At 33.7% G+C, this 26,155-nt stretch overlaps 1 protein-coding gene across 2 annotated transcripts in view; it reads left to right on the forward strand.

Moving 5' to 3' along the window:
* The first annotated feature begins 507 nt into the window (after window positions 1-507).
* The window catches only part of Cdc42 (Cell division cycle 42), a 41,448-nt gene continuing 15,800 nt past the window's right edge, over window positions 508-26,155 (forward strand). The window contains exons 1-3 of one of the 2 annotated variants that reach the window (XM_089246959.1): window positions 508-646; window positions 7,589-7,752; window positions 9,597-9,779. In XM_089246959.1, the coding sequence (XP_089103085.1) occupies window positions 7,648-7,752; window positions 9,597-9,779 (288 nt within the window). In that variant the 5' untranslated portion in view covers window positions 508-646; window positions 7,589-7,647. Of the gene's footprint in view, window positions 819-7,588; window positions 7,753-9,596; window positions 9,780-26,155 lie in introns of both variants that reach the window. The other variant, XM_089246960.1, reaches the window with a different exon arrangement.

Raw genomic sequence — 26,155 nt, forward strand, 5'->3', positions numbered from 1 at the left:
TGTGGTAGTTATAATGCGGATCAGTGAAATTTTAAAAACCGCTTAAAGGGTTAAGAAAGGAAAAGAAAGGAGGGGGAGGAAAGAAATAATTTCTTCCAATGAGTTTTCGTCACCGTGAACTCAAGAACGTTTCCCCAACCCTTCACATCCCACGCGAAAAACTCCAACATTCACATTTTAAGAAACACATAAATATTTTCCTGTATTTTTAAATCCTTAAAAGTTTACAAAAGAACAAAACAACATTTCAACCAACTCGTGAATTTCAATACCAATACTCCAGAGTATAGGAAATCAAAAAAATTATCAATTGATGTATTTTTTAATCAAATTTTTATAGAGAATATTTAGACACTAAGAAATAATATCCCTCACGAAATATATTCTTCCATAGCGGTAGAAAAATTGTTATTTACCTTTTTCTCTCGTTTTGAAGTTAATTAAATAAATAAATAAAAGAAAAGGATGTTTTTTCCGTAAAAACCGTGTTCTTGGTTTTGACCGGAAGCGGAAACAGTGTGATGTCACAATTGAGTGCATTATTGTCGACGCCCAAGTCAGCACCGCTCCTCGAGGTTCGTTCTTCGTTCGTTTCGGCGAAAGGCAATAGAAGGCTTAAAGCGTGGACGATTGATAGGATTCTCTGGTAAATAAATTGTTCTGTGACCTTTGTCGACATTTCGCATCTCATCGACAAAGCTAATTATTCCATCCGAAATATACAAAGATTGCATCCAACCTCACACTTTACGATTTTATCCGTATTACTTCCCGACATAACAGGCTTAAATTTCAACATGGCGGATCTTCAATAAGCGGTTTGTGAGACATTTAATAAAAACGTTACCTCATTTTTATATTATTAATCAATTATCTTAAAATTCATTTCCGTTAAAATCAATTTCGTTACCGTCAATCAATTTCGTTTCGTGAAATCGATACCGTAGTGACTTGAAATTGATTAGAGTGTATTTTTTTTCCGGGAAACCCCTTCACTTGATAAAACAGTTGACAGTATGTATATGTGTGTATTTGTTTTTTTTTAAATATAAAATATTCCAGGGAATACTTTGACGGTTATGATGAATATATTAAAAGTTTATTGATTGATGCTTTAATCATGTTTATATGCTGGATTAGTATGTTGATGTCTTGCTGGTGTAGTTTCATATCCAGCATGTCATTTTTTTTAAAAAACATTTATTATGTGGGGGGGAGGCATAACTGTAGGTTTAGATGTTAAATATAACTGCATTGCATTGATATTTTCATGGATGCATGATTTTAACATGAGAAATGTGGCTATTCATGTGCAGTGTGTGTAACCAATACTTCTAGTTTGTATGGATGCTCACTATGATCAGATGAAATCATTCACTCAATAGAGCATCTCGTTAACATCACTCAACTGTTTCGAAAGTATTTTTTGCATGTTTAGTTTGCTGATGTCGTATAGTTATGTTGAGGTATATTTTCCCGATACTATTATGAATTCAATGTGATTATTTAAAACTGTTTTTTAAATATTAATACCATGGAGTACTTTTGCTGAATCTAATGTACCGTACGTTTGATTCATGTATAAATCGTTATGATAGATAAGTGTGTTGATGTCTTGCTGGTGTAGTTTCTTAACTAGCATGTCATATTTTTTAAACACATATTATGGGGTGGGCCTGTTTCAGATGTTAAATAATTTTGCATTCTATTGATATTTTCACTGATGCATAAATTTTACGTGGAAAATGTTAAATTATAATAAATTATAAATGCAGCTATTAATATGCAGTGCGTAACCAATACTTAGTGAGCATTAATATTTCTACAAACTATCTATCTACATGATCAACTGAAATAATTTTCATTAAATAAACGTCTACATCCAACAATCTCGTTAAAAGTATTTCTTGTGCATTTAGTTTAATTTCTGTTAGTCATATAGTTATGTTTGGATGTGTTTTTCTCCCATACTACCATAAATTTGTGATTATCTAAAATGTTTTTTTAATAATGTACTCTAAGGAATACTTTCGCTGAATCTGATAAATGCACCATAAGTTTGATTCATGTATGAATCATTATGGTAGATTAGTACATTGATGTCTTGCTGGGGTAGTTTCTTATCCAGCATGTCATTTTTCTACACATATTATAGTAAGGGTATAACTATAGGTTTAGATGTTAAATCTTATATTGATATTTTGATCAATAAAGAATTTTTACATGGGAAAATGTTGATGGAATGATGAATGCAACTATTCACGCATTTGTAATGTGTATGACCAATACTTAGTTTGTATCAATGCTTACTATGATCTCATCAACTAAAATCATTTTCATTAACTAAATATCTATATTCGTCTCGTTAAAATCGTGTGCATTTAAATTTAGTTTAGTTCGCTGATGTCACGTAGTTATGTTGGGATGTATTTCTCCCCTATACCACCATATGTTTGATGTGACCATCTAAAATGTTTTTAGTACCAATATATTCCAAGGAATACTTTCCACCGAATGTGATAAATTGCTGTACCATAAGTTTAATCCATGTATGAATCGATAGACTAGTGGGTTGATATCTTGCTGAGATGTAGTTTCTTATCCAGCATGTCATTTTTTAACACATGTATTATAGGGAGGATATAACTGTAGGTTTAAACATTTGGTGGATAATATTCTGCATTATATTGATAGTTGAACTAACGCATAGTTTTTACCATGCTGATAAAATTAACACAGCTATTCACATGGAATGTTTGTAAACAATACTTATAGATAGTTTGTATGTTCGGATATATTTTTCTCCCATACCATTGTAAATTTGATTTGATCATTAAAATATGAATGGGCTATATAGTGAAAAACTTATGATAATCTCCTATATAACAATATTAGGTTACTCTAGTCCTGATAAACTTTTCATAGTGCTGACATATTCCATCTATAGTGATTAACGTTTTAACTATACACTTCTCCAGTTCTTAATTATCTTTATATAGATCCTTCATTAAAAAACATGCTATTTATAAATAGTCTAGATAATGTTTACATAAACAAACATGGTATGTGTGTGTGTTGAAATTAATTATTTGCACAAGTTTTGTCAGCCAATATTGCTGAACATGTATTGAATTAATACCATTTCTTTGAAGTGGATTTAGAATGAAGATTAATCTGGAAATACAATTGTGGCAGTTTTATAGGAAAACTGTGAACATTTACTTTCTTGGGTCTTGAAGTTCCAACTGATGGTTGTGTATTTATGGTAGTTTTTTTTGTGCATCAAGTTCACTAAGGGATGGGATATTTATTAATAAACTTGTACGAGTGTAAAATACGTTTTGGACAAAATTTATCATTTTGAGTTGGTGTACTTATAAAAAAATCATTTGATGAAAATGCATCGCTTGGATTTTGCTAATCAAGTTCAGGTTTACTTAAATTCTATGTTTTATTTCAAACACTTAAAGTTTTTTTTCAAAACAAATGTTTTTGTGGAATATTCAAATATTTTCAGACTATACCAGTATAAAAACAATGCATATTTAAAGACATTCAGAACCGGGGGATGTGCCATTAACTTGTTCTTGATGAGAATTCAGTTCTTGACCTCCGTTTTAGTTTGTAATCAAGGACTTGAAACAAATTTTACTTGTTTGATTTAATTATATACCTGCCCTAACTTCATACTAAGTGTTTTTTAAGGATAAAGTTGGGGTGCATTCCAAAAGCTTAGTTTTTCTTATATATATGGTAGAACCTTAATTATCTGAGAGTAGACTAACCAGAGCGAACGTTTTTCAACTCGCAGAAGGTGAAAGAGAGGTGAAATGTAGTAAGATACTTACTGTTGGGACATTTGACTTGAAGTAGCTGTAGAAGACGTTTGATTCATTAGTAAATACTGGTAAATTTAAGGGATAAAATTTATGAAGGCTTGGGCAAATGTCACAATTTTTTGTTCTCTCCCAAAAAGATTTTTTTAAATAGCAAGATTTCAATGAAGTTTTCATTTGTAACTAAATTTGTTATATTTGTGTCAGAGTGTATTCTCTTCTTTCCTTGTACTATTGACAGGCCATCGATCAAAATGGGTTCATTTCCATTCTGTACTGCCCTCACGGTGAGATTCTAGTATCCATCACCTTGTTCAGTGTGCCCCAAAGCAGAATATGCCGAAATGTGAGATGTACGTCGCAGAACAACCAGTGCTGTTGCAGAACAATCTGGGAGAATTTTAAGAAAAGTGTAGAAAAAGGCTATTATGTATATCCGAATTTTTACCGCAGAACATTTTAAGTCATCTGAGGGCTCGTTGCAGAACACCACAAAATATTCTGCTTTGGGGCAGTGTGGAATGGACCAGTCCCCTTCTGACGTACTAGGGATTTCAACTGAAGAGGTTAATTAAATTGATGTGATGAGTGTCTATAAGATTAAAAACTTGCGACCAATAGCAAGTATTTTAGTAAAATGGTGCATTTCAGTTTTGGCAAGAAATTGCATTTCATGTTTGTACTACCCATTCCAGTTTGTATTAGCTTTGTTACATTTACCATACCTAAAATGGGTAAATGAAAGCAGTTATTGATCCTATTCAAAATGAACAAATGAAAGTTTGATAACAGAGCTACAAAACATTGCAATTAAAATGCACACGACAATGAAGAGATGAATTGGGAGGATAATAGAAAAAAAATACATTGCCATTTGCAAAAGGTTTTAGAAGGGCTAGAAACTCTTGATAATTTTTTTACAACTCGCTTCCAGTCATACAAATCAGACTTTTCCGGGATTTGACAAAAAAAAAGTTTGAAGTTGCTTTATATGGTTTTGATGAAATATCTTATGTTCTGAGAATGAATTCACACAGTTTCTATATTTAAATTTAATATACTTGCATCACTCAATTTCCATGTCAGACTTTTTCATTTTTACTCTTCTCCCATGTTAATCAATGTAAAATGAATTAATCTGTTCCTGAGACCTTGAAAATTTCTAGTGTAAATTTTTAAAACAGCTATGCATAACATTAAAACCAATGAAAGTCATTAAATTAATACTGAAAAAATAACCAAAGGTATGAAATAGATGAAATGAAAATTATGACAGGGGCCCCATCTTTTTTTTTATAATCTTAGTGACAAAGTCCTGGAAATCTCTGCCAGTCAAATTCATGGTTCTGTGAGACACTAGCTATCAAGTTTTGTCAATAAGAACAAGCCATTTATTTAAATGTTTTTAGAATTCTTTGAGTATATTAGTTAATTCTATACCACATCAGGGGTTTAAGCTAGATAAAAAATTCCTTTAGTAAAAAAGCGAAAGTGGGGCAAAATGCTATAAAGCTAATGATTAATGGTTAGATATTTTCTCGTTTCGTATCTCCTGTACACATTTTTGCAAAAGTGGCTACTACTACTTTCCATTCTAAGATTTTCTTACACATTTTGCGAAAAATGCAACCGTAGCTTAAACCGTGTACCACCTGTTATTGCAAAATATCTTTGAAAAATTCTTTGGTGTCGAGTTTCTTCAAGTTTAAAATAAATTGTTGATCCATGGGATGGAAAACAAGTCATATTTGGGGGTTGGAGTTTTACTCTGATGAAATTTAATTACTTTTAACCAACTCTTCTGTTAATAAAAAAGATTAGCACAGACATCTAAAATGTTTTTTCAGGATTTTTGTTTTGTGGGTCTGTTTCGCATGTTTGTAAGGCTTTTTGCTTGTTTGTTCGTAAACCAAATTGTTTGCAAATCAAGTCATTCATAAACTGAGGGTTGACGGTGTAGGGGAAGAGTGGTTGATGTAGGGTGGTATTCATAGACATGGTGGTTTAAACTATAGTCACAATTTTTGGATAGGAGATAGGCAAACAAATTGGTTAAATTCAGGTTTGACTTAGTCTACAACAGAGGTCTTAAACCTTTTTCTAGTCATAAGCACTGCCATCAAAAGAGCACCCTTAGGTCAAGTTTGGCATAAGTATGCATGAAATCAGGATGATTTTAATCATTGAATGCAATTTGCATAAGTTATTTAATTGGGCTCAAGCATCAAGCACTCTGGGTGCTTCAGGGAGCACCGTGGTGCTCGTGACAACAGGTTGAACATGTCTGGTCTATAACAGGCAAAACTACACCTCTCGTCTTTTTTCCTTCGTACATACTTACAAAGGTACCAGTTTTCAGGTATATTATTAGCCCCAAAGCAGACTGCTTTGCATTGTTCTGCGATGAGCCCTACACTGACTGGAAATGTTCTGAGGTGAAAACTCCCATAATAGTGTTTTCTAGATTTTTATAAATTTTGTCAGATTGTTCTGCAGTAGCACTGATTGTTCCACGATGTATGTCACTGATTTTGGTATATTCTGCTTTGGGAATTACTAGTACTCTTCAACTATACATTGTGTAAATTTGATAGAAAAAACCTATAAGTAGAACTTCTTTCAATATTTTAACCCTTTGTCTATTTTTATTGAAATCTGCTCAATAGTCAATCTTGAGCTCCTTACTCAAGGTCAAGGTATCTAGTGCAACTGTATGGGGGAGAATTTTTTCCTTCATCAAGCTGTATTTTCATTCTCGTATTTCTGTTGGAGTGTAAATTTTAAAATAGTCGTATTCATTTAAAAAATTATTTTTTGCTGATGTACTGGTTGGGTACCATTTCTATGTATGATTTTATAGTAAGCCATGATTTATGTTGATTAAGAAAAACATATGAAACACAATGTTCTACCATTGTCAGTTTTTCATCATTTAACCTCAATATTAGTGCTCAAATAAACGACTACTTAATTGTACATTCACTACGTATGTATATATATTCCTCTGCAAAATTTCTAATGAATCTACATGTAGGAACGTGTTGTGTATGTATATGCATGACCCTAAAGTATTTGCCACAATTGTGCTGGTTTTGTGTTCTTTATGGTAAAATATACTTGGCTGATATTAGTACTATTGGCTAATATATACAATTGTGTATATATATATATACAAATATACAATTTTGTATATATATACAAATATACAATTTTATCGTTATTACAATTGTAGCAAATTAATATGATTATACGCTTTTTCTAAAAATTATTTATTATTCAATCGCTGATACTGTATTGGTTTTCCTGCCTATGTGTCGCAAACTGGTCAACATTAGAAATCAATGGTCTGTTGATACCATTCACTCCATTGAACCATTAGCCAAAAATTCCCAGCATTGAGCAAAGTGGGATGCTGCTGGGAGTTTCCGCAGTAGTTTTACTGGTATGGCTTTATGTGCCGAAACATCTTGTGCTGCCCCTCTGACTATATTATGCAATATACCGGAATGGCGCCTCAATCCTTTAGCATCCATTTGATGGCTTAATATTTTTTCTAAATTGAGTAGGATTTTCTTCCTTCAGAGGTTGGCAGATCTGGTATTTAACTTCTATAACATTAATTTATGAAATTTAGTTATTTTTCAAATTCCACCGGATGTTTTCTTAAATGTGACTTTGGTCATCGGTTTTGTGTAATATTTTCAGTTTTCTATTGTGTAAAAAAAAATTTATATGTATTTATTTCTTTTTAGTGTGCCACGCTGGGCTTGGCCTTCTGTTTGTAAGAGAACCCTGAGAAATCCACATAATTATGCAGACTATAAAATGTGTTGTTGTTGGTGATGGAGCTGTGGGTAAAACATGCTTGCTTATATCTTACACTACCAATAAATTTCCATCCGAGTACGTCCCCACAGTAAGTTTATTTTTAGACTTTTTAAAACATTTAACTTTGAGTCATTTTTTTAATGCAGAAAGCATACATATTTACATTAATAGTAAAGGAGTATATATAACATGAGGGTGTGGCATGCCTTTGCAGAGACTACCATAGATTGGTTTTTTTTTTACATGAAGTAATATAAAAACACTATTCTCTAACACATTGATAATACCTTCATAAACAGTTCTGTTTAATTTAAGATCATTCACAGGATTGGCTAGCATTTATTGTTTTGCTATAAAATGTTTTTAATATCTTTTGTAAATATTCTTGTGCATTTAGAAAACAAATCATGTTATGTCTGTGAATCTTTTTCCCTCCTTAATTTTGTTAGACATCTATTCGTTTCTCACATTTATATTTTTAATAGTTTTTTTTGAACAATTACAATGCCAACTGATGTTCATTCAAGGGAGTGGTGCTCTAGCCTTTTTATTTCTGTACAATTTGCAATTGGAGAATTCTGTAATGAATTCAGCCTATATATTTATTTCGAGTAGAAAAAATAACTTAATCTTTTGGTAAATTTGGTAAAACAATTCACACGTACGAAGCATCCATCAATTTACATATCATATCATTTTTAAATCTTTAATAGCGAATAAAAGTCCTTGATTTAATTGAATATATTCAATGAATTGGTATATTATGAGTAAGGCCCGGATATTTTCTTGAAAAATGAGTTTAAAAAATGCAATATAAACTTGAAAAAAGCCCTAAAAAGTAGGAAAAAATACCATGAAAATAATGAAATTAAGTTTTCTTAAAAACCAGTTATGTTCAAATGTTGAAATAAAAAGTTTTGACAGTATCAAAATCTTATGTAAATTCTTTTCTCAGGTTTTTTCTTGTTTATATTTCATCGAATAATTTTTCTAATAAACCAGTTATAATTCATAAAGCGGTTAGGAGCACTGAAGTTATGGCCCCTACAAGGGTAGGGCTGACAGGGCTCTGGCTTGGGGGCCTAAGAGGATTCTTATCATTTTGTTTTTTAACAAGAAATGCACTATTGAGAGGCCCATGAAGAATCTGACAGGAGGGCCCTGTTGCTAAATGTGGGACATAACTGGCATACTGGGGGAGGGGAGAATAGGGTTTTTGCAGTAAAAAATGCAAAATGGACCCCTCAGAAAAACCCGTGTAGGCAGATGGTAAGAAGCCAAAAACATTTACAAGTGCTCAATGCAATCGATTTTCATGATTTTTCAATCTTTTCCATTGTTAAAAAATTTAAAATGCCAAAAATGTAACTGAAAAAAAGAAATGCAAATATCATCTAGACCCTGGTTATCAGTAATGAACTATTGATTGCATACTTTTATTTTGTATGTGCTAAATTTATGTAAGTGTTCAACTATATAGTTCTAGACATGTTTAATTGTTGCTACTACAGTGATTCTCTCATTTACACATTTCTCTCAATTATAAGAATATTTTTGGCACTCCCTGTCAAGAACATAGCATAATGCTATTCACTTATACGCTTCTCTCACTGATGCGTCTTGTTTCCTTGTTCTTTTGCACTGGCACATAAGTGAGAGATCACTGTATTTGTCTGAATGTAATTAGCTGTCTTTCTGTGAGAATTTTCATGTGTAAAAATCGTAGGCGGCTTCTGGTTACATCCTCCTACATAATAAAATGTAGTTTTTTTATTGTAATTTTGCATTTTAATATATGTGCATATAAAATATGTAAGCAACAAAATGTTTTCAGTCTTCTGAATTTTTTTGGTTTTAAGTTCTACTGCTCTGAGATTTTTGCAATTGTTATTTTATTGATGAAAATGATTATTTACCAAATATTTTTTCAAGGTATTCGATAACTATGCCGTTACTGTGATGATTGGTGGGGAACCATATACTTTGGGCCTTTTTGACACTGCCGGGCAAGAAGATTATGATAGGCTCAGGCCTCTTAGCTATCCACAGACTGATGTGTTTCTTGTATGTTTTTCTGTCGTGTCCCCGTCATCATTTGAAAATGTCAAAGAAAAGGTACATATTTGATTCATTGCAAAATTACTTATTTGAATAAGTTTTTCTCTATTGAATGATTTTTTCATTAACTTTTTGCTGTTTGATATTTTATAATTCAAATTTCAGGTTTAAAGTGGTCAAATTAATTTTTATTCAACAAATTCTTGAATGTTTATTAAACTTTGAAGTTATATATTCTCAACATTTTTATGTTTGATTCAGTGATGTGCTCTTTCTTTATTATGGTATGAAATATTTTTCTACAGACAAATTACAGCATTGATTTAAGGGCCTCCCACAGAAAGAAATCAATTGTCCAATGAATCTGGGATATCCCTGTAGTGCTGAGTAACAGCGTCCATTTATCGCTTTCTGATATTTGTAGTAATGTTGTTATTCTATGATTAATTTAAAACTTCTCTATCACTTTTTAATGTTTTCAAGTGTAATTTTGAGATGCCCTGTATAACTACTGTCCTATAAGTGTAGAGTAAAAAAAGAACAAACACTGCAAACAATGACCATTTCCATTTAATTTCTGCGTTTGCTTGTATCTCTGGAAGGTATTCTCTAATATGGTTGTGAATCCAATTTTTGCAAATGTACACCAAAGCTTGACAAATTTCAGCTGCTAGGTCACCATAGTGAATAGAAATTCTTTATTTATGTCTAAAAGTTCTTGATTGTTAAAATTTGAGTCCAAAAATAATCTGAGTTCTTGATGGGCATCTTCCACCATGGGAAGGGGCCATTAAGTCCTGGGAAGTTTTAAAACGTCATCTAGGACCATTTTTTTTAATGAAAAAACATCTTGGTTCTAAGGAAATTTTGCTGGTGTCCAATTTTTTTTTTTAAATTTGTCAAGCCTGGATATACACACTAGGGTGGAACACAAAAGGGTGTTTTTTCACTTTTTTTGGAAATTGATGTTGCCTTAGTATCCAAAAGATGCCTTTCAAGGTTTTAAAAAGTTATACCAAAATCTAGGAAAATATTTTAATATCTTGAGGTTTCTCACAGACCCTAAAGGTCGAGCAAAAAGACTTTTCTAAGTACATAGTATAAAAATCTTTTTAAACAAACGAAATTGATGATTTTTAAAAAGCATTCTCTAAAAAAGAAAAACACTTAATTTAAAAGTCATCCAGTACATGAGGCAAAACTGAATATATATATAAAAACCCAGAGAGAAAAATACTCACAAGTTAAGAGTTCCATACATAAGTTATAACTGACAAGCATATTTGTGTTTATTTGCAGTTATGGCAGTTGAAAGGAGAACTTGAAAAATTCTCCGAATATAGTGATTGATAGAGGGAGATGAAAACAAACCCCTTTTTTTGGGGGGGGGACAAAACTATAACCATGTTCCAAATTGAAAAAAAAACAGTTTAACGATATAGGTGATCGCTGATGTCACAGTTGCTGATACAGCAAGAGATGCTTCAGTTACGAGTCGTACGCATCGTTAAACTGTTTGTGTGAGGTACGGAAAATTCTGTATAGATTGAAAAGCAGGTTCGGATCATTTTTGTGTGTCCATTTCCTGATTTTTTATAATAGGTGGTTCAGTCACTCGCACTTGATCCCATGCACATAGTTCCGAATAGTGCTTAGCTGCAAAGTTTATTTTCAGAATGTGGAATGTACGGATTTCTGTTTCTGATAATCCTTCATTTCTAATTTTTAGTATTCTCTTGATTCCCAGTTTTTTGTAAATGAGATTCTCATCTGAGAGTAATGAGAGCAATAAATTCTCTGGGTGGGCATAGTAGTTTTTTTTCTCCCATCGCCTCCAACACAATCTTAACCCATAGGAACCCATGTTATGCCCATAGCTTCTACCACCACCCCCTGGAACATTCCATCTCCCACGTTGGGAATCACTGATCTAGATGCTTCATAAGATGCCTTAGAGGTAACTCATTAAAGTGAAAAAGACAAGACATTGCAAGGGATGGCCTATTTCTTTATTTGATAACACCATTTTTATAACCAGTATTGGTAACAGTCCCGTCGCATACTATCGCCATCAATTCCTTTGTATCAAAATCTTGTTCCAAAAAGTCTAGGATTGATAACTTTATATCCCTTGCTCTACTGCTTCTTGGAGTTGAGACAGAGGTAAATTGACCAGGTTCCTGCAATATAGTTGTGTGTTCTTCAGATATGGTTCTTCTATGGAAAGAATCACCTTCTTTGACATTAGCTAAGGTTTTGTCTTTTCGACCATCAAAATATATTCCTCGCATATTTTGTTCAAGGAATTTTATCTTGCAAAAGAACTCTCTGTGATGCTCTTTCACGCCTTATTTTCATCTGGTCTATTGTCATATTTGGCTTCTTTTTTGTCAATAACCCAACATCTTCCAGCACAGCATTTGCAATAATTGCAGCTGATCGATCAGACACACCAGTTCTATCACAAGCAAGAGGAACATTTGGTAATTTAGTTCACATCTGAGAGGATGAGGGCAGAACTTCAAAAGCAAATGAAGTACTTGCTTCGACACCGATTGGTGGACCAGCTTCAGGTACTGGTAGATGGAAATGTTAACTTTTCAACGGTAAACTGTGTTTTGACTCATATAGATCACTTTGCTTAGAATCGTTGGATATAGATGAGTTTTCAGTAGTTGATGAACTAGTTTCTGCCATTTCTTCTTAAGATGACTTCAAATGGGATACCATTTTCATTTTCCTTTGTTCATTGTTTTTAAATTTCTTCGTTGTTAGGACATCTACTAAACCAATGGCCATCTTGTGTGTACTTCTTTGATCTTGAAAGAAATCTTTCTAAATTTGGAACCTTTCTCAACTTGTCACACTTAGTCTTCAAAATCACATTTGCATGCTGCAATGTAGAACAACTTCCGTGCTTTGCACTAAAAGATTTCAAGTTCAACTTGAAATTTCTAGAATCTTTCCTTTCTTTCATATTTTTCTGAAGATTCTTGTATTTACAATAAAAGTCTTTGAAATTTTTGCGTATCCATTGGTGAGACACCGTAGGAATTGAAGCAGTTTTCCAAATATTTTCTATCTTTGGCACAGTAATTTCAAGAATGTCTGCAATAGCTGGATCTTTTCTTGATTGTTATGCCTTCATATTGCATTGAGTCAGCAAATAACTAAGCTCAACATCACCATAGGTGGGCGAGACCCAAGAATCCCACTCCTTAGGATTTCCTAAAATGTCACAACAATAAAAGCTTCTGGTCATCATTTTGACTGCTATACACCCTATCAGTTAAGGGGTAAGATTGCAAATGAATACTTAAAACAAGGGAAAAACATAGAGGTCACCGAATGAATCGCGTGTTCGGGGGAATGGGAAAGCTTCCTCTGCGGTGTCATGTTACAGAATTCCACAATTGCGTAAAACTTCAGGGGCGATGAGGAACCTCAAGAAGTTTGAATTTTCGGGAAAAAAATTAGGAATGGCATTTCTTCACATAAAGGTATATTTTAAATTCTATTACAATGGCAATTTCGATTTTTTTTTTTTTTTTTCATTCTACCCTAATACATACATTAATTGCTTTCCCTGAGGCAGTTAGGAACATCCAGTATGGTAATGAATGGGGCATGTGCTATACACATAAATGTCAATAGTTGAAAAGACCACCAATCGGTTTTTAATTTCCCAGTTGTCAACTTAAGAGACCAACTAGATTATTATTTTATACTATTTCTAGCAGCTATCAAACACTCTAGTTTGCTTAGCTCTCTAAATGCACTTGACAACCATGTAGCTATCATTATTCTCAGATCATTTAGCTGCTGTCTAGATTTCAGAAGACGGTTATGCTAGCTAGTTGTCACACACATATTCGATTTGACTATATTAGAAACATGCTTTCAATTTATTTCTGTGAAAAGCTGTTTTGTGAGAAAACTAGCTCAAAAGGAACATTAAGAGTATTTTTTTTGTCATGTAAAAATAAGTGAAAAATAACCATTTAAGAGTTATTTCAAATTATCCAAAGTATTAACTGGTGAATTTTTCTGCTAGCTTTGCTCTTGTTTTTGGAATACAGTACATTACTAAAGAGGTTATAAAATCTGGAAATATCAAGGGGCATTGTAAATTTTTCGCTCTTTCCTATTTCGGTTTTATTGATTCATATAATCCTATTTTTCCGGGATATATAATCAAGATCCCAAAGATGTGAATAGTTGCAAGGGTAAAAAAGAGTAATGTAACTAACTTTTCAACTGCTTAACATGGATCTGTTCAACTCAATACTAGCTTCCGGAATGTTATTCATTGTTTAGCTCGGCAGGCTAACCATGTTGTGTCATATCTGAGAAGTGTTTTTTCTAGACTGAAATTCTGCAAATGGTTTAATACTATGAAATTGGCTCCCATGCTGCTGCTACTGAGCCACGCATACATCTTGTCCATATTCCTCTGCGGAACCTCTAACAAATTGGTACATGCTGGAATGTGCGTGTACGTGTTAGAACTTGACGTGAAATTTGTTTCTGTGTAATGTTTGTTGTTGCCATCAGTTTTTCTAGCTATGAGTCGTAATGACTGCATAATTGTATTGTTAAAGGCCTGTTGCTCTCTGTGGGCAAAACTTTTTAACGGAGAGATTGGCTCATATTTGCTCTTCAAAGTTGGGAACCACAGAAAACCAACTTCAGCCGATCACCACTGTACGGTGGTGGTGGTCTGTAATCCTCATGATGCGAGTCTGTCACTATGAGCACTTGACCCCCCTTCCCTGTGCTGCTACTGTTGATGGCAATCCCTGATGGAACCTGTGAATCGGTAGTTCTCATGGTGTGCATCTCAGTTACTTGAGACATCGCAACTAGCTGGCAATATTGATATAAGCCTGTTCAATGCTTTAAAGGGTTCTTTTCTAGATTGTTCTGGGGAGTCCCGAATAAATGATGACAAAATAGTTTGAGAAACGGCTTCATGCAGATCAACGTGAAAGATGCTTTGGTAATCAATGTGCTCAAACTGCTCCATAGAGTATTAGTGCCCAACCTGTGAAGGGCTCTGTGACTTATTAGGGGATCTGCAACTGCTCTAGGGAAATAAAATAAATCAGTAAATTTAGGATAAAAGACTGGGGGGGGGGGGGGGTGCTCCACGATAGAAATTGGCTAACTTTTTAGAACCTAAAAGATTGAAAATTGCTGCCATAAAATACCTTTGGATTATTCTAAATCAGTGTTTCCCAAAATGGACGATGGAAGCTACGGGTATAACATAGGATCCTATGGGTTTTTTGAGTTGGGGGGGGGGGCAATAAGAGAAAATTTCTGAAGGGGCGATGGGGGGAACAAAAAGTTTAGGAAACTATGATCTAAATCATTTGTAAGATGCTTTCTTGAAAAAAATTCAGCTATGGAAAAAATTGATTACTTATAGGATGACCTAATACTTTTGATATTTTCAAAAGTTTTCCTCCAGTGTTTATACAGTTGACGTTTGTTATAACGATCCCATGTTATAACGACCATTCAATTACAATGACCAGTAGGATAAGTCCCAAATGTTCTCATAGAATGACTGTTTTGCTTTTGATATAATGACTTTCTCAATATAACGTTGAACGTTCATTTTCGATGCGATGGAGAGGGTTATTTATATCGAGCATCGACTGTATTTACAACATTGATTTTGAGAGGTTGAAAGAATTATTTTCATAATTATGGTTAATGTATTTTGTAAGAAATTTGATGCTCCAAAGACTTAGTGAATAGTTGACAAAATACATGAAAATTTAGTAGTATAGGGTTATGATCTGTTCCACCTTTTAGGGTAAATCAGGGTCTAATTTCACATACATATAAAACCAAAATTATGTTCCCCTTGTCTTTTGATGAGAAATATAACCAAAACTTCAGCTGTTCCTGCATAATTTATTAAACAATGAGTGATTTTTTTTTCTTTCATTCCCTTCATGAAATCTTTATGGCTACAACCTGGCCCTGAAAGTTCTCAATGTTCTCTGAAATATATGGAAACAAACATCTTATATAGATGGAACACAAATATTCGGTATTTGGCGTATTCGGCCCAGCAGAATATCTGTGTGAATCTAAGTATATCAAGCTTATTTTAAAAACTATTCAAACCTGTTACAGTTCCCCCATCCGCCACATTGTAGCATCAACCCCACTTAGCTCCATAAATTTTCAGTGAACAAATCTTCCGTATAGGGATTATAATGCAATAAACCTGTTTTAGCAAAAACTCATGCCAACTATATTGCCTATATTGCCAACATGCCAACTATAAAAAATAATGCCAACTATATTGTTTGGATATACACAAAATCAATGTGTAGTTTTCCTAGAAAATTCTGTTTCACATTTCTTTTTTATGTTAACATGGCAACAGTTTAGAGCAAGGGGGTGTAGAAAACACATTTCTCACAAATATTTGAATGTGTATAAGGATCTTGAAGCTAAACAACCAATCTATTCAAAGAAACAGATTTATTGATAAGGGAAAGTGTACAATGAGCTTACTGCAGTTTAACATTGTCAAGATAAGTTTTTCACCAATGAATGTTTTTTACTCTCTGATCATTACATTTTCAGTTGTAGGGTAGTGGGAAAGAAATCATTGTCCTTGATTTATATCGAAAGGAGTTATTTCAATATCTGAAAAATTAGAAATTTTTATGGACCACAAATAAACAATCCTGCCATTTCCTTTTGTTTATTTTGTTTCTGCCCTTAGAAAATGTGTCCCTAAATATATACAGAATTAAAATAATTGCAAAGGTAAGTATGTCTTATATGTTAAGTTTTATATCAAGAAATATTTAAGTAATTTTACAATGTTTACAATTTTACGAATTTTCTGAACTTAAAATAACATATTTTATACACATTAAGTTTTATTTGTGGGATAACACTAACATGACACTGAGATACAGTAGTTCATAATAAACTTGTGAATTTATGTAATAGAGCTCTGAAACGCTATTCCAATCATGATCCGATATAACGACAAACTTGTTATAGCACCAAAATTCTTTGGGATGGATTGTGGCGTTACAATGGGGTTTGACTGTATATATATTGGAACTTTTTGTGTAATTTTGTGTAAATCAGTTGAATTAGTCAGTAAATTGTTATTTACCAATTATCAGTAAATTAATAATTGTTCATTATTAAATTTACTGATATTTTATTGTGTGGTGTATATCCCCTCAGTAAAAGAGGTTATGTGGGTGAATTTCTAGGATTGCGAAAATGGAAACTGAAAATAAAGTGAAAATTACACAAGTCAAGTTCACTAATAAAGGATGTGTCTAGACGAGATAGTGATACATCTCGGCTAACAAGTGGTTTGGCTAATGAATTTTTCGTCTAAAAAAGATTTTTTCAAAGTTTTTCTGCCCTGGCTAACGAATATGGATTCAGTTAAGACATTTTAGTGGATATAGGTGCAAGTGCTAATAACATAAGCAGCCCTGTCTTGAGCTGAAGTTTCATGCCAATAAAAATGAGAATCCAATGAGTTACTGTCACTGAAGCCAGATTAATTTTTTTCCACCTCGAAATTGCTTTCCAGATACACTTTCTCTTACATGAAATGGCTCAAAATTTATCTGAAAAATAAATGATTAAGCTGAAAGAGAAAATGAATTTATATAAAGTAAAAGGCTCAGACTTGGATGAATGGTTTCAGTGGATATGGCAACTCGTAATACCAAACTGAACAGTCGGAAAAGATAAGTTCCCAGAATTTTCAATCTGTATGCGAGAGAGAAAGGAGCTGACTATATTTCACACCACCTCATACAGTTTTTTCCACTATGGCTCATGATTTGACTGCATAATGTAAAATTAAAAGATGTTCAGTTTTTCATGTTCTTTTAAATTTTCCTTCATCTGATTGTGAAGTTGTTTAGCCTTTGATCAGTATTTGTATTTTTTGTTTCATTTATTCATATAAAGTTATTTTGAAATTTTGGTCAGTTTATAGGACGAATTAAACAAATTTCCATAAAATCATGTTTCGGCTAACGAATGTGATTCTGGAATAAATTATCTTCCTTGGCTGAGGTATCACTGTATTAACCCATCTAGTTTTTCTTATGTAATTATTACGTCATTATACCTGACGTAATTATCATGTCAGGAGCTCCATGGAGGAAATACAAACACCATTCTTTTGCTTGCCAAGTATTTGCACTGATTTGAGATAATGTAACCCTGAGCATTTTTGGTGAGAGTAGATAAAAACTTTTTCACTCAATCTTTTTCTTTTTTTTTCTGTCTCTGCTTGAGGGGTCGTTCATTAAAATTTTGTAAAGAGGATTTAAAACTGACTAGTGCATTATCAAATTAGAATTAATATCAAGTACAATATGTAAAGGCGCACCCGTGAAGTTATTGAAAATATTGGGAGGGCTCAAAAATATTGTAGGATGGAAGAGGGGCTCAAATCCAATATTTTTTGTGTCTTAAGATGGTAAATATTGAGTGGGCTTGAACTCATGGACCGAATACAAGTTTAAGCCTATGATAACTCGGCATTAAATAGTTTGCTAGCAGTTTATTAGGCATATCGTTATATGTTTATTACATTGTACCCAATAGTTCTTTTTCGACAAGATGAATATGCTTTGGGATCAATTTCTCATTTAGTAGTTTTTGTTTAATGTATGTTTCATTCAACATCACATATTCATCCATGATGCTAGGATCTAAATGCTCAGTTTAAGTGGGGAGGATCAAATTCAGGAGCATTGGGAAGATCAGACCCATGGTGCTTGGCTTGAGCTCCATGTAATCTGATTTTTGAATAAATTCTGGTGTGCTCGGACGCATGCTAAAAAATACTGGGGTACCCATGGCTACGATGCAAAGGTTTTACCAAGAAAGTTATATAAACAGTCCTTAATGTAAGAAGTTTTAAAATCTGTAATTAAAAAAGTCTTGTTTAATATGAGAAAAACAAATGAGATATCAAATACTTGTTTCTCAGCTGAAAAATTGCTACCTACTGTAATGACTAATATTCAATCATATACCGCCCCCATATATCACATCGTCTTTGTTATCGAATCATTTAAACCTGTGTGCAAGCATGTAAAAAAATGTAACCAGAATAATAATCTCTCTTCACTAAAACTCCATGTTTCCACTTTTGGTGGACTTGCGTTAGGGAGGAGAAAGTACATTTTATTGAAAGAAAGGAGCAAGAACAAAAACATTGAAGAGGTTAAGCTACTGAAAAGGAAAAAGGGCAAAGAACATTTTAAAACAAGAAAATGAGTCGTAAATTTTATGATGCATTACTTGGTTCAGAGTAAATTGATAGTTCAGAGTAAATAATGGTTGACATTTTTCCTTAATTGCATAAGGAGTTGAGAAAAAAATTATTTTAGTAACATTAATCACTTTCAATAGGTTTTTTAATACGGACAATAATGCGTGACTTTAAGGATAATACATTATTCAAATCAATTTCAAATTTATTTTACAATTTGTGTGAATGCATGTTATATGATATTGGTAACCAAGGAGACGAATGTCCCATACTGGTTGTTACAATGAATAGGTTTATAAAATACAGTACAGTGATATTTTCAGATATATGGTGAAAAAAAAATACAAAAAGATGAGTTACAAATAAAAGCAGTGTAATTAACAAAATAATTTTAATATAAATGATAAAGGATATTCTCATGCAACAGTGGAAGGTGCTATAAAAATTACATATGAATAATATCAGCATGAATTCTTAATATAGACCCGAAATATACAAAAGGAAAAAAACATGTTAATGATATACATGATAAATATGGAGCCAGCGCAAGAATTTGTACAGCATTATGGAAGGTGGTTTAAAGATACGATTTAACTAAGCATAATGTTAGAGGATTAAATCAGAAGACTCTAAAAGGATAAGTAATGCATTACACATGTAGCTAAAAGGTGTGGATGTCTGTTACCGTACTTTGCTTCACCGTGGTACTGCAAATGGTCTTTGGGCATAATCTTGCATTAAATGCAAGTCATTTGTTGTAAGAACTTTGTTTGGAACTATGCATGATCGTTCTATGCTTGGCCCACCCTAAAAATCACTGACTCGTTTGCGATCACGATTTTCTCTTTCAACAAAAGTTTTTATCAAAATTTAGTCTTTGTGCACACATGCTATTGTATTGCATAAAAATTCCAGAAGTTCTACAGTAGCTGAGATTGAGCACCTGTCCCTACAATCAAACTTATTCGTGCTGTTATTTTTACCTTTGAATAAAATCTGATTCACCTGTTATTTCTGAAGCTTTGATAATTTATGCAGTAAAAATCCTATATAATGATACCTTCCTTAACTATAATTGCGTATATAATGACATTACTCTTTAGTCCTGATGTATGTTTTATAGTGTTAATATATTCTTTCTAATGTTTCCCTGAAAATAAGCCCAAGCTAAAATCGTCAATCGGACGCATGTAGTATGTCATTGCAACACTTGATGGATATATTGAACTTTATGAAATGATAATGGTTTTATTATTTATCTGGAATTTTATGTTGTAATTTTATTATCAGATAAAAATATAAATAAATGTCATTGAAATTTATACTTGAAATAAGTTATAAACAAAAATTAAATTTTTGTTAACACCCAAGCAGGTCTTTCTGGACGAGAGGCGAATGGCTACGTAACCAGATAAATTTGAGACTTTTACTTTTGTCAAAGAGAGCGAAGAAAATTACTACTCGCATAGCATTTCTGATTACAAAAAACATGGCCGGTATCATACTATAAAAGTTTTGTAAAAGCTCTTTGGTGAAACTTGAAAATGCAACCAGAGTAAGTGCAACCAGTAGTGTAATCCTGGCCATAAGTAAATAGCTGGTACTGCTCGACGCTGAGGACCGAATGTAGTGACAAGTATTTCTGGTAGGCATGGAAAAATCGCCTCATATGGTTCTGAAAATGTAAAGAGAACTTCCTGCTTACTTTGAACGATGACACCCAAAAGAAATGTTTTATGAAGTTTCAATTTTTCAATGATTTTTGTGTAACCATCATTTAAAAATGAAAAAAGATAGTTATTCTACCACAAAAATAAGAATAGGATTTTTCAGGATTCTACTAATATAAGCCCTGCCCCAAAAATACAAATAAATTCAAAAACACAACAGGCAAAATGTCCAATGAGGTAGCTGATAAAAAGATGCCCATAACAAATATGGATGTCATATATTTCAAAAATACAAATTAAAAATGCATTCATACCCAATTAAAAATGCAATTACAAACAATATATATACATGATAAAATATTATACAATGCCCATTACAGAATATTTATGGTTGTCTTATTCTAAGTATGGATAGCTTCTTGATTTACCCTAACATGTTTATCGTATTTCTTTTTAAACGTGTCAATTGTGTTACAATTTACTACCCCCGTGGGTAAGCTATTCTATTTATTAACAACCCTATTAGAGAAAAATTCCCCCTGCGACACCATAACCTTGCATTGTCCCTTACCAATCGATACTGGTGTCCCCTTGTAAAAGCCGTCGATTGACGGTGTATTAATAATGGTCCATCCTATCCATCCCGTTGAAAATTTTGAACACTTCTATCATATTCCCCTCGACGCCTGCGTTCATCCAATGTAAATATATTCAAAAAATGAAGTCTCTTCATAACTCAAGTTTCCGTGTGCCAATAAGGACACGCGTAGCTCTTCTCTGCATCCCTTTAACCAAGTCTATGTCCCTCCGCAGGTATGGTCTCCAAAACCTTACAGCATACTCCAGTCCAGAATGAATTAAGCCTCGGAAAAGCGGAAGAATGATTTTAGGAGAATGTGTAACATACCGGCCATTGTACATCCCGGATTCTATTTTTCTCCTAACATAAAATTAGCATTTGCTAATGACAACAATGAAAGTTTTTTTTCCACTAATAAGCTTTATTACAACATTAAAGTTTTTACATTTCTTAGAACTTTAACCAGTTAAAAAGATTAAACAAACAACAATTTTAAAGAGTTTTAGCTTTAGTAAATATTGCACATTAGATTAAGTCTCACAGATCTGTTAGACTGAGTTCCTTACATCTACGCATTAGCATCTCCTTCAACTGTGTTGATGTCACCGGCCAGTATCCCAAGAAGTCGAGACTTAAGGCAGTGTCTGCTCAGCATTCCGTGTGGTGGAGGTTCTATGATGGCATCAGCCCTCCTCCGCTGTCCCCGTCAAGGTCTCCCTTCTCCACGCAAGACCAGGTTTCGGTGAAGAGTCGTTGTCCCGAAGAGAAGGCTAATGCTCTATCTCGCTCGTTTTACGGCTGATAGGAACAGGAGCCCAGTGGCCCTAGATTGCTGCGTCTAATTTTATAGACTTTCGATTCACCAAAATTTAATGGTGTACTCTGCTTGGGCCAAGACGCCTTGTTAAACGTGTATCGTTAAGAAATGCCTTCTGGAAATCAAGATAAACATCTACATTTTTGCCCTTACCCAAAGCCTCTGTCATGTGATCATAGAAGCAAAGGAGGTCAGTCACACATGACTTCCACTTCCTGAACCCATGTTGATTATCTGACAATACATTATTCTCGTCTATCCACTTCAACTGCCTTTTGATAATTTCCAAAATTTTCGAGAAGGAGCTCGTCAAACTCACTTTCATCCTTCCTCCCACTCTCCGGATTTTGGCAGAAAATTAGATTTTATGCGAGCTTTCACGTTGTCGTGGCGTCAATGATTACCATCGTCGTTAGGGAAAACAGCCATAGTCATTTCCATCGAGCAGCCTTAAAAAAAAGTTTGTGACTGCATTTACAGCAACTGGCAAAGACGTGACTTCGTTTTCCTAGCGTTTATCGGCAATCATTTATCAGGGGCATAACCTTGGTTGCGGAGATTCCTGTATAATCGTTATTGTATTCCATTAACAGCCATGCGGTAAACAAGTTTTTTCGTTGGCAGCTTTGTAATTTGAAATTTTTTAATTTTTTCTTCCGATGAAACACCTTCAGAAAGAAAATATAAAACTTTAAGCTAAATATAAAGCTTTTAAGAATTCATATACCCAAGATTATCAATCACTGATAGCATCCACGGAAGGAAACACTCATACTTTATGAACAGTATGTAGATGTGATTTCTCTATTCTGCATGGAAAGACTGACATGGAATTATATTCTGCTCAGGGGCAATGCAGAACCTGCCTTGGGGGGGGGGGGGGAAATGTAACTTTTTCTTAATTGATTAAAAACATATTTTTTTTTTCAAAAAAATTTTTTTTGATAAGAGTCTATGAGTGTTAGGGGGGGGGGGGTGTACCCCCTCGGGAGAATCTCCGGATTTCTGGATTTCAAAAGTTGGCACGTCTGAAAACAGCATTAGTAGCTTCTAATCTCTTGGAGCGATACCCTCAGCAACACTACCCCTGTAAATTTATACGACTGGTCTCAAAATTCATTAGCACATTCCCTGAGGACCCTGGGATAGATATCATTGGTCCTGGTGCTTTGCTTACACAAACATTTTTTAGAAGATTTAGGACCTCCACTTCTTCCACTTGAATATTGTTGAGGATTTTACTATCCATGCAACACCCGTACATTGAGAATATCGTTCTCTTACTCGAAAAAGTCATTGAAAGCGAGTGTCCCCTTACATCTATTATTCACGTACCTAAAAAATGATTTTGGGTCAGAGCCAATGTTATCTGACAACCTAGATTCAACTTCTTTTTTACTATCCCTTATCGCTTTCTTCAATGTTTTTCTTTTATCAGTAAACAGTGACAGGTCACCTTGTCTACTTTTATACTCAGAACTCTTCTTTTCAAGATAAAGGTTACACGCACTATCCCTGAACCATAGGGGGTGCAATGTACAAACATGCTTTTTACGAACAAAGGGTGATGTGCAAAACAGGACAGCTTTGTATTAAATTCTTCCCATTGACCTACCACCCTACTGATTCCAACCAGTCTTTGAAAACTTCCGCTAACCTCTTTCTCAAAACATCAAAGTTCTCAGAAAACAAGGAACCAGTTTTTTGTATCAACCTTGCTCAAAAAATAGTTACAGAAAAAAACTAACGACACGATGATTGGAATCCCCTAGTATGACAATCCTCTTATGCTTACAGATGTAAGAAATTTCATTATGAAATTTGGCTATGTAGTTTGGATCCCTATTCGGTGGATTGTAACAAACCCCAACCATAAATTTGTCTTTTGTTTTCAAGCTCAACGTATATAGTTTCAATATCCAGGGATGGGATTACTGCTCCAAGCTGCGCCATTAGCAATTTCCTGCTACATACTGCGCCATAGCGTTGATTTTCCAAGAAAATTTGACATTTCTGCGCCAATTTTTTTTTCTTTAAATTTCTTCTCTGAAATTTCCCTCTCAAACTTTAGCTTTCAATGACGTCATTTGAGTCATGCTGTGACGTCAACCTCGGCGTTGCTACTGTAACTTATAGAAAATCTTTATGTTCTGGTTTTTTGTGGAATTCATCAAGATAACCGGTTCTGCCAAGGTTTCCCGCATTTGCGTATGAACATAGTGCATCCGTATTTCAGATTCCGAAAACCCACGTCGTCTCCGATTGATTAAAAAACCGAATTTCAAGCTAAAAAGTTTGGGGTTTTAACTAATCCGAGACGACGCAGGTTTTCGGAATCTGAAATGTGGACGCACTATGTTGGCACCATGGAGCTGGAGGGAGTATGACGTCAGCGACCTTCGCTTTGGCAGTGCTGAGAATGTCGTCCGCAACATCATTCGTCGGAAGATCACATGACTCTGTGAAAACACATATTTTCTTATGGCATAAATAGGAGTTCAAAACAATAAATGAAAGAAATAATTTTAGCATCGATGAGATAATTCCAAAATTAATGAAAGATAATTCCAGTATTAATAAAATTCCAAAAATTAATGAAAGCGTTAATTTTAGCAATTAACGAAAGACAATTCCAGAATTAATGAAAGATAATTTCAGTTCCAAAATGAAAGATGATTTCAGCATTAATGAAAGATAATTACAAAATTAGTATTAGTTAATTCCAGAATTAATGAAAGGAATTCTAGTTTTAATGAACAATAATTACAGCATTAATGAAAGAAAAATTATATTTTTAATGAAAGATGATTACAATTCCAAAATAAATTAAAGTTATAATTCCAGCATTAATTAAAGAATTCCATTATTACTGAAAAAAATAATTTCAACATTAATGAAAGAGATTTCAGCATTTGTGAAAGAAATAATAAAGGAAATAATTCCAGAATTAATGAAGGAAAATTCAGCATTGATTCAGAAGTTAGGAGTCCAGATCAGACTCATCTCGACTGCATCAAATATAGGAAGTCCTTTCAGATAAAGGTGTTTTGGTGAAAGCTTTGTTTCTGAAAGGAAGCATTGGAACTTTTCACTGGCTTTCTGACATTATTTCAAAAAGAGGAGTCCCTCGTAAACATTTTGTATGACAAGCTAGGAGCTCTTATTAGAAAAATTATGGCACATTTCCTGAAATCTGAACATATTCAGAATGTTAGAATTGCTGAGCTCCAGAATGTAGCTATAGAAAGCAGTGAGAACTGGAGGAAAAATGTGGTTGTTGGTGCTGAAATAGAATCCAATCTTGCTGAGCTGGGGGAAGTTCTCAAGAAAAAAATTAGGTGCTAGATCACTTGCACTGGTGCCAGATCGTCAAGCACTTGCTTAAAGTTTTACCTTTTGAGAACACCATGCTGGAAAAAATGAAGTGTTTGCATCCCGTTTTCCGACTGGGAAAACTCTTCATTATGTATTAAGTACATTGTTTCAAAGCTACTGCAAGTTGTTCGTCCTTCAGATACCCCTGTTCTCTTGGATGAATGGATTTCTCTGCAGTGTAAAGATATACAGGTGAGTTATCAAAGGTTAGATAAGTATTGGGATCTATATTTGATCTGAAAAACTTGGAAGTGCAAAGTTCAAAATTTTGCTTGTGCTCGTCAAAGCCTTATGTCTTGCCCACATGGAAATGCAGACTGCGAGAGGAGCTTTAGTGTAAACAAACATTTTTTGCAGCATAGATCAAATCTTTCGATTGAAAGTATCAATGGCATTAGGCAAATAAAATCTTTGTACAGCATTCTTAAAATGCTAAAGATGTCGATGCCAATCTTCTGAAAGCTGTTTACAGTAGCAAGACAGACTTCAGCACCAAAAACTTTTGATAAGAAAGTTCCAAGACCAGATGAGAATCAAAGACTAAAAGCAGAAGAAAGGGAGTTGGAAATTCAGTTGTCATCAAAAACTATGCTGAAGCAGAGAAAATGATAGAAGTGGGGATAAAGAGAAAAAAACTTTATAGACATTGAAAGTGGGCAAGTTCGTCTGAAAACACTAAAAGAAAAATGTGTAGTG

The sequence above is a fragment of the Pholcus phalangioides genome, unplaced genomic scaffold, assembly GCF_987345545.1.
Source record: "Pholcus phalangioides strain wild (caught in Gottingen) unplaced genomic scaffold, Ppha-v1.0 ptg000017l_1, whole genome shotgun sequence".
NCBI lineage: Eukaryota > Metazoa > Arthropoda > Arachnida > Araneae > Pholcidae > Pholcus > Pholcus phalangioides.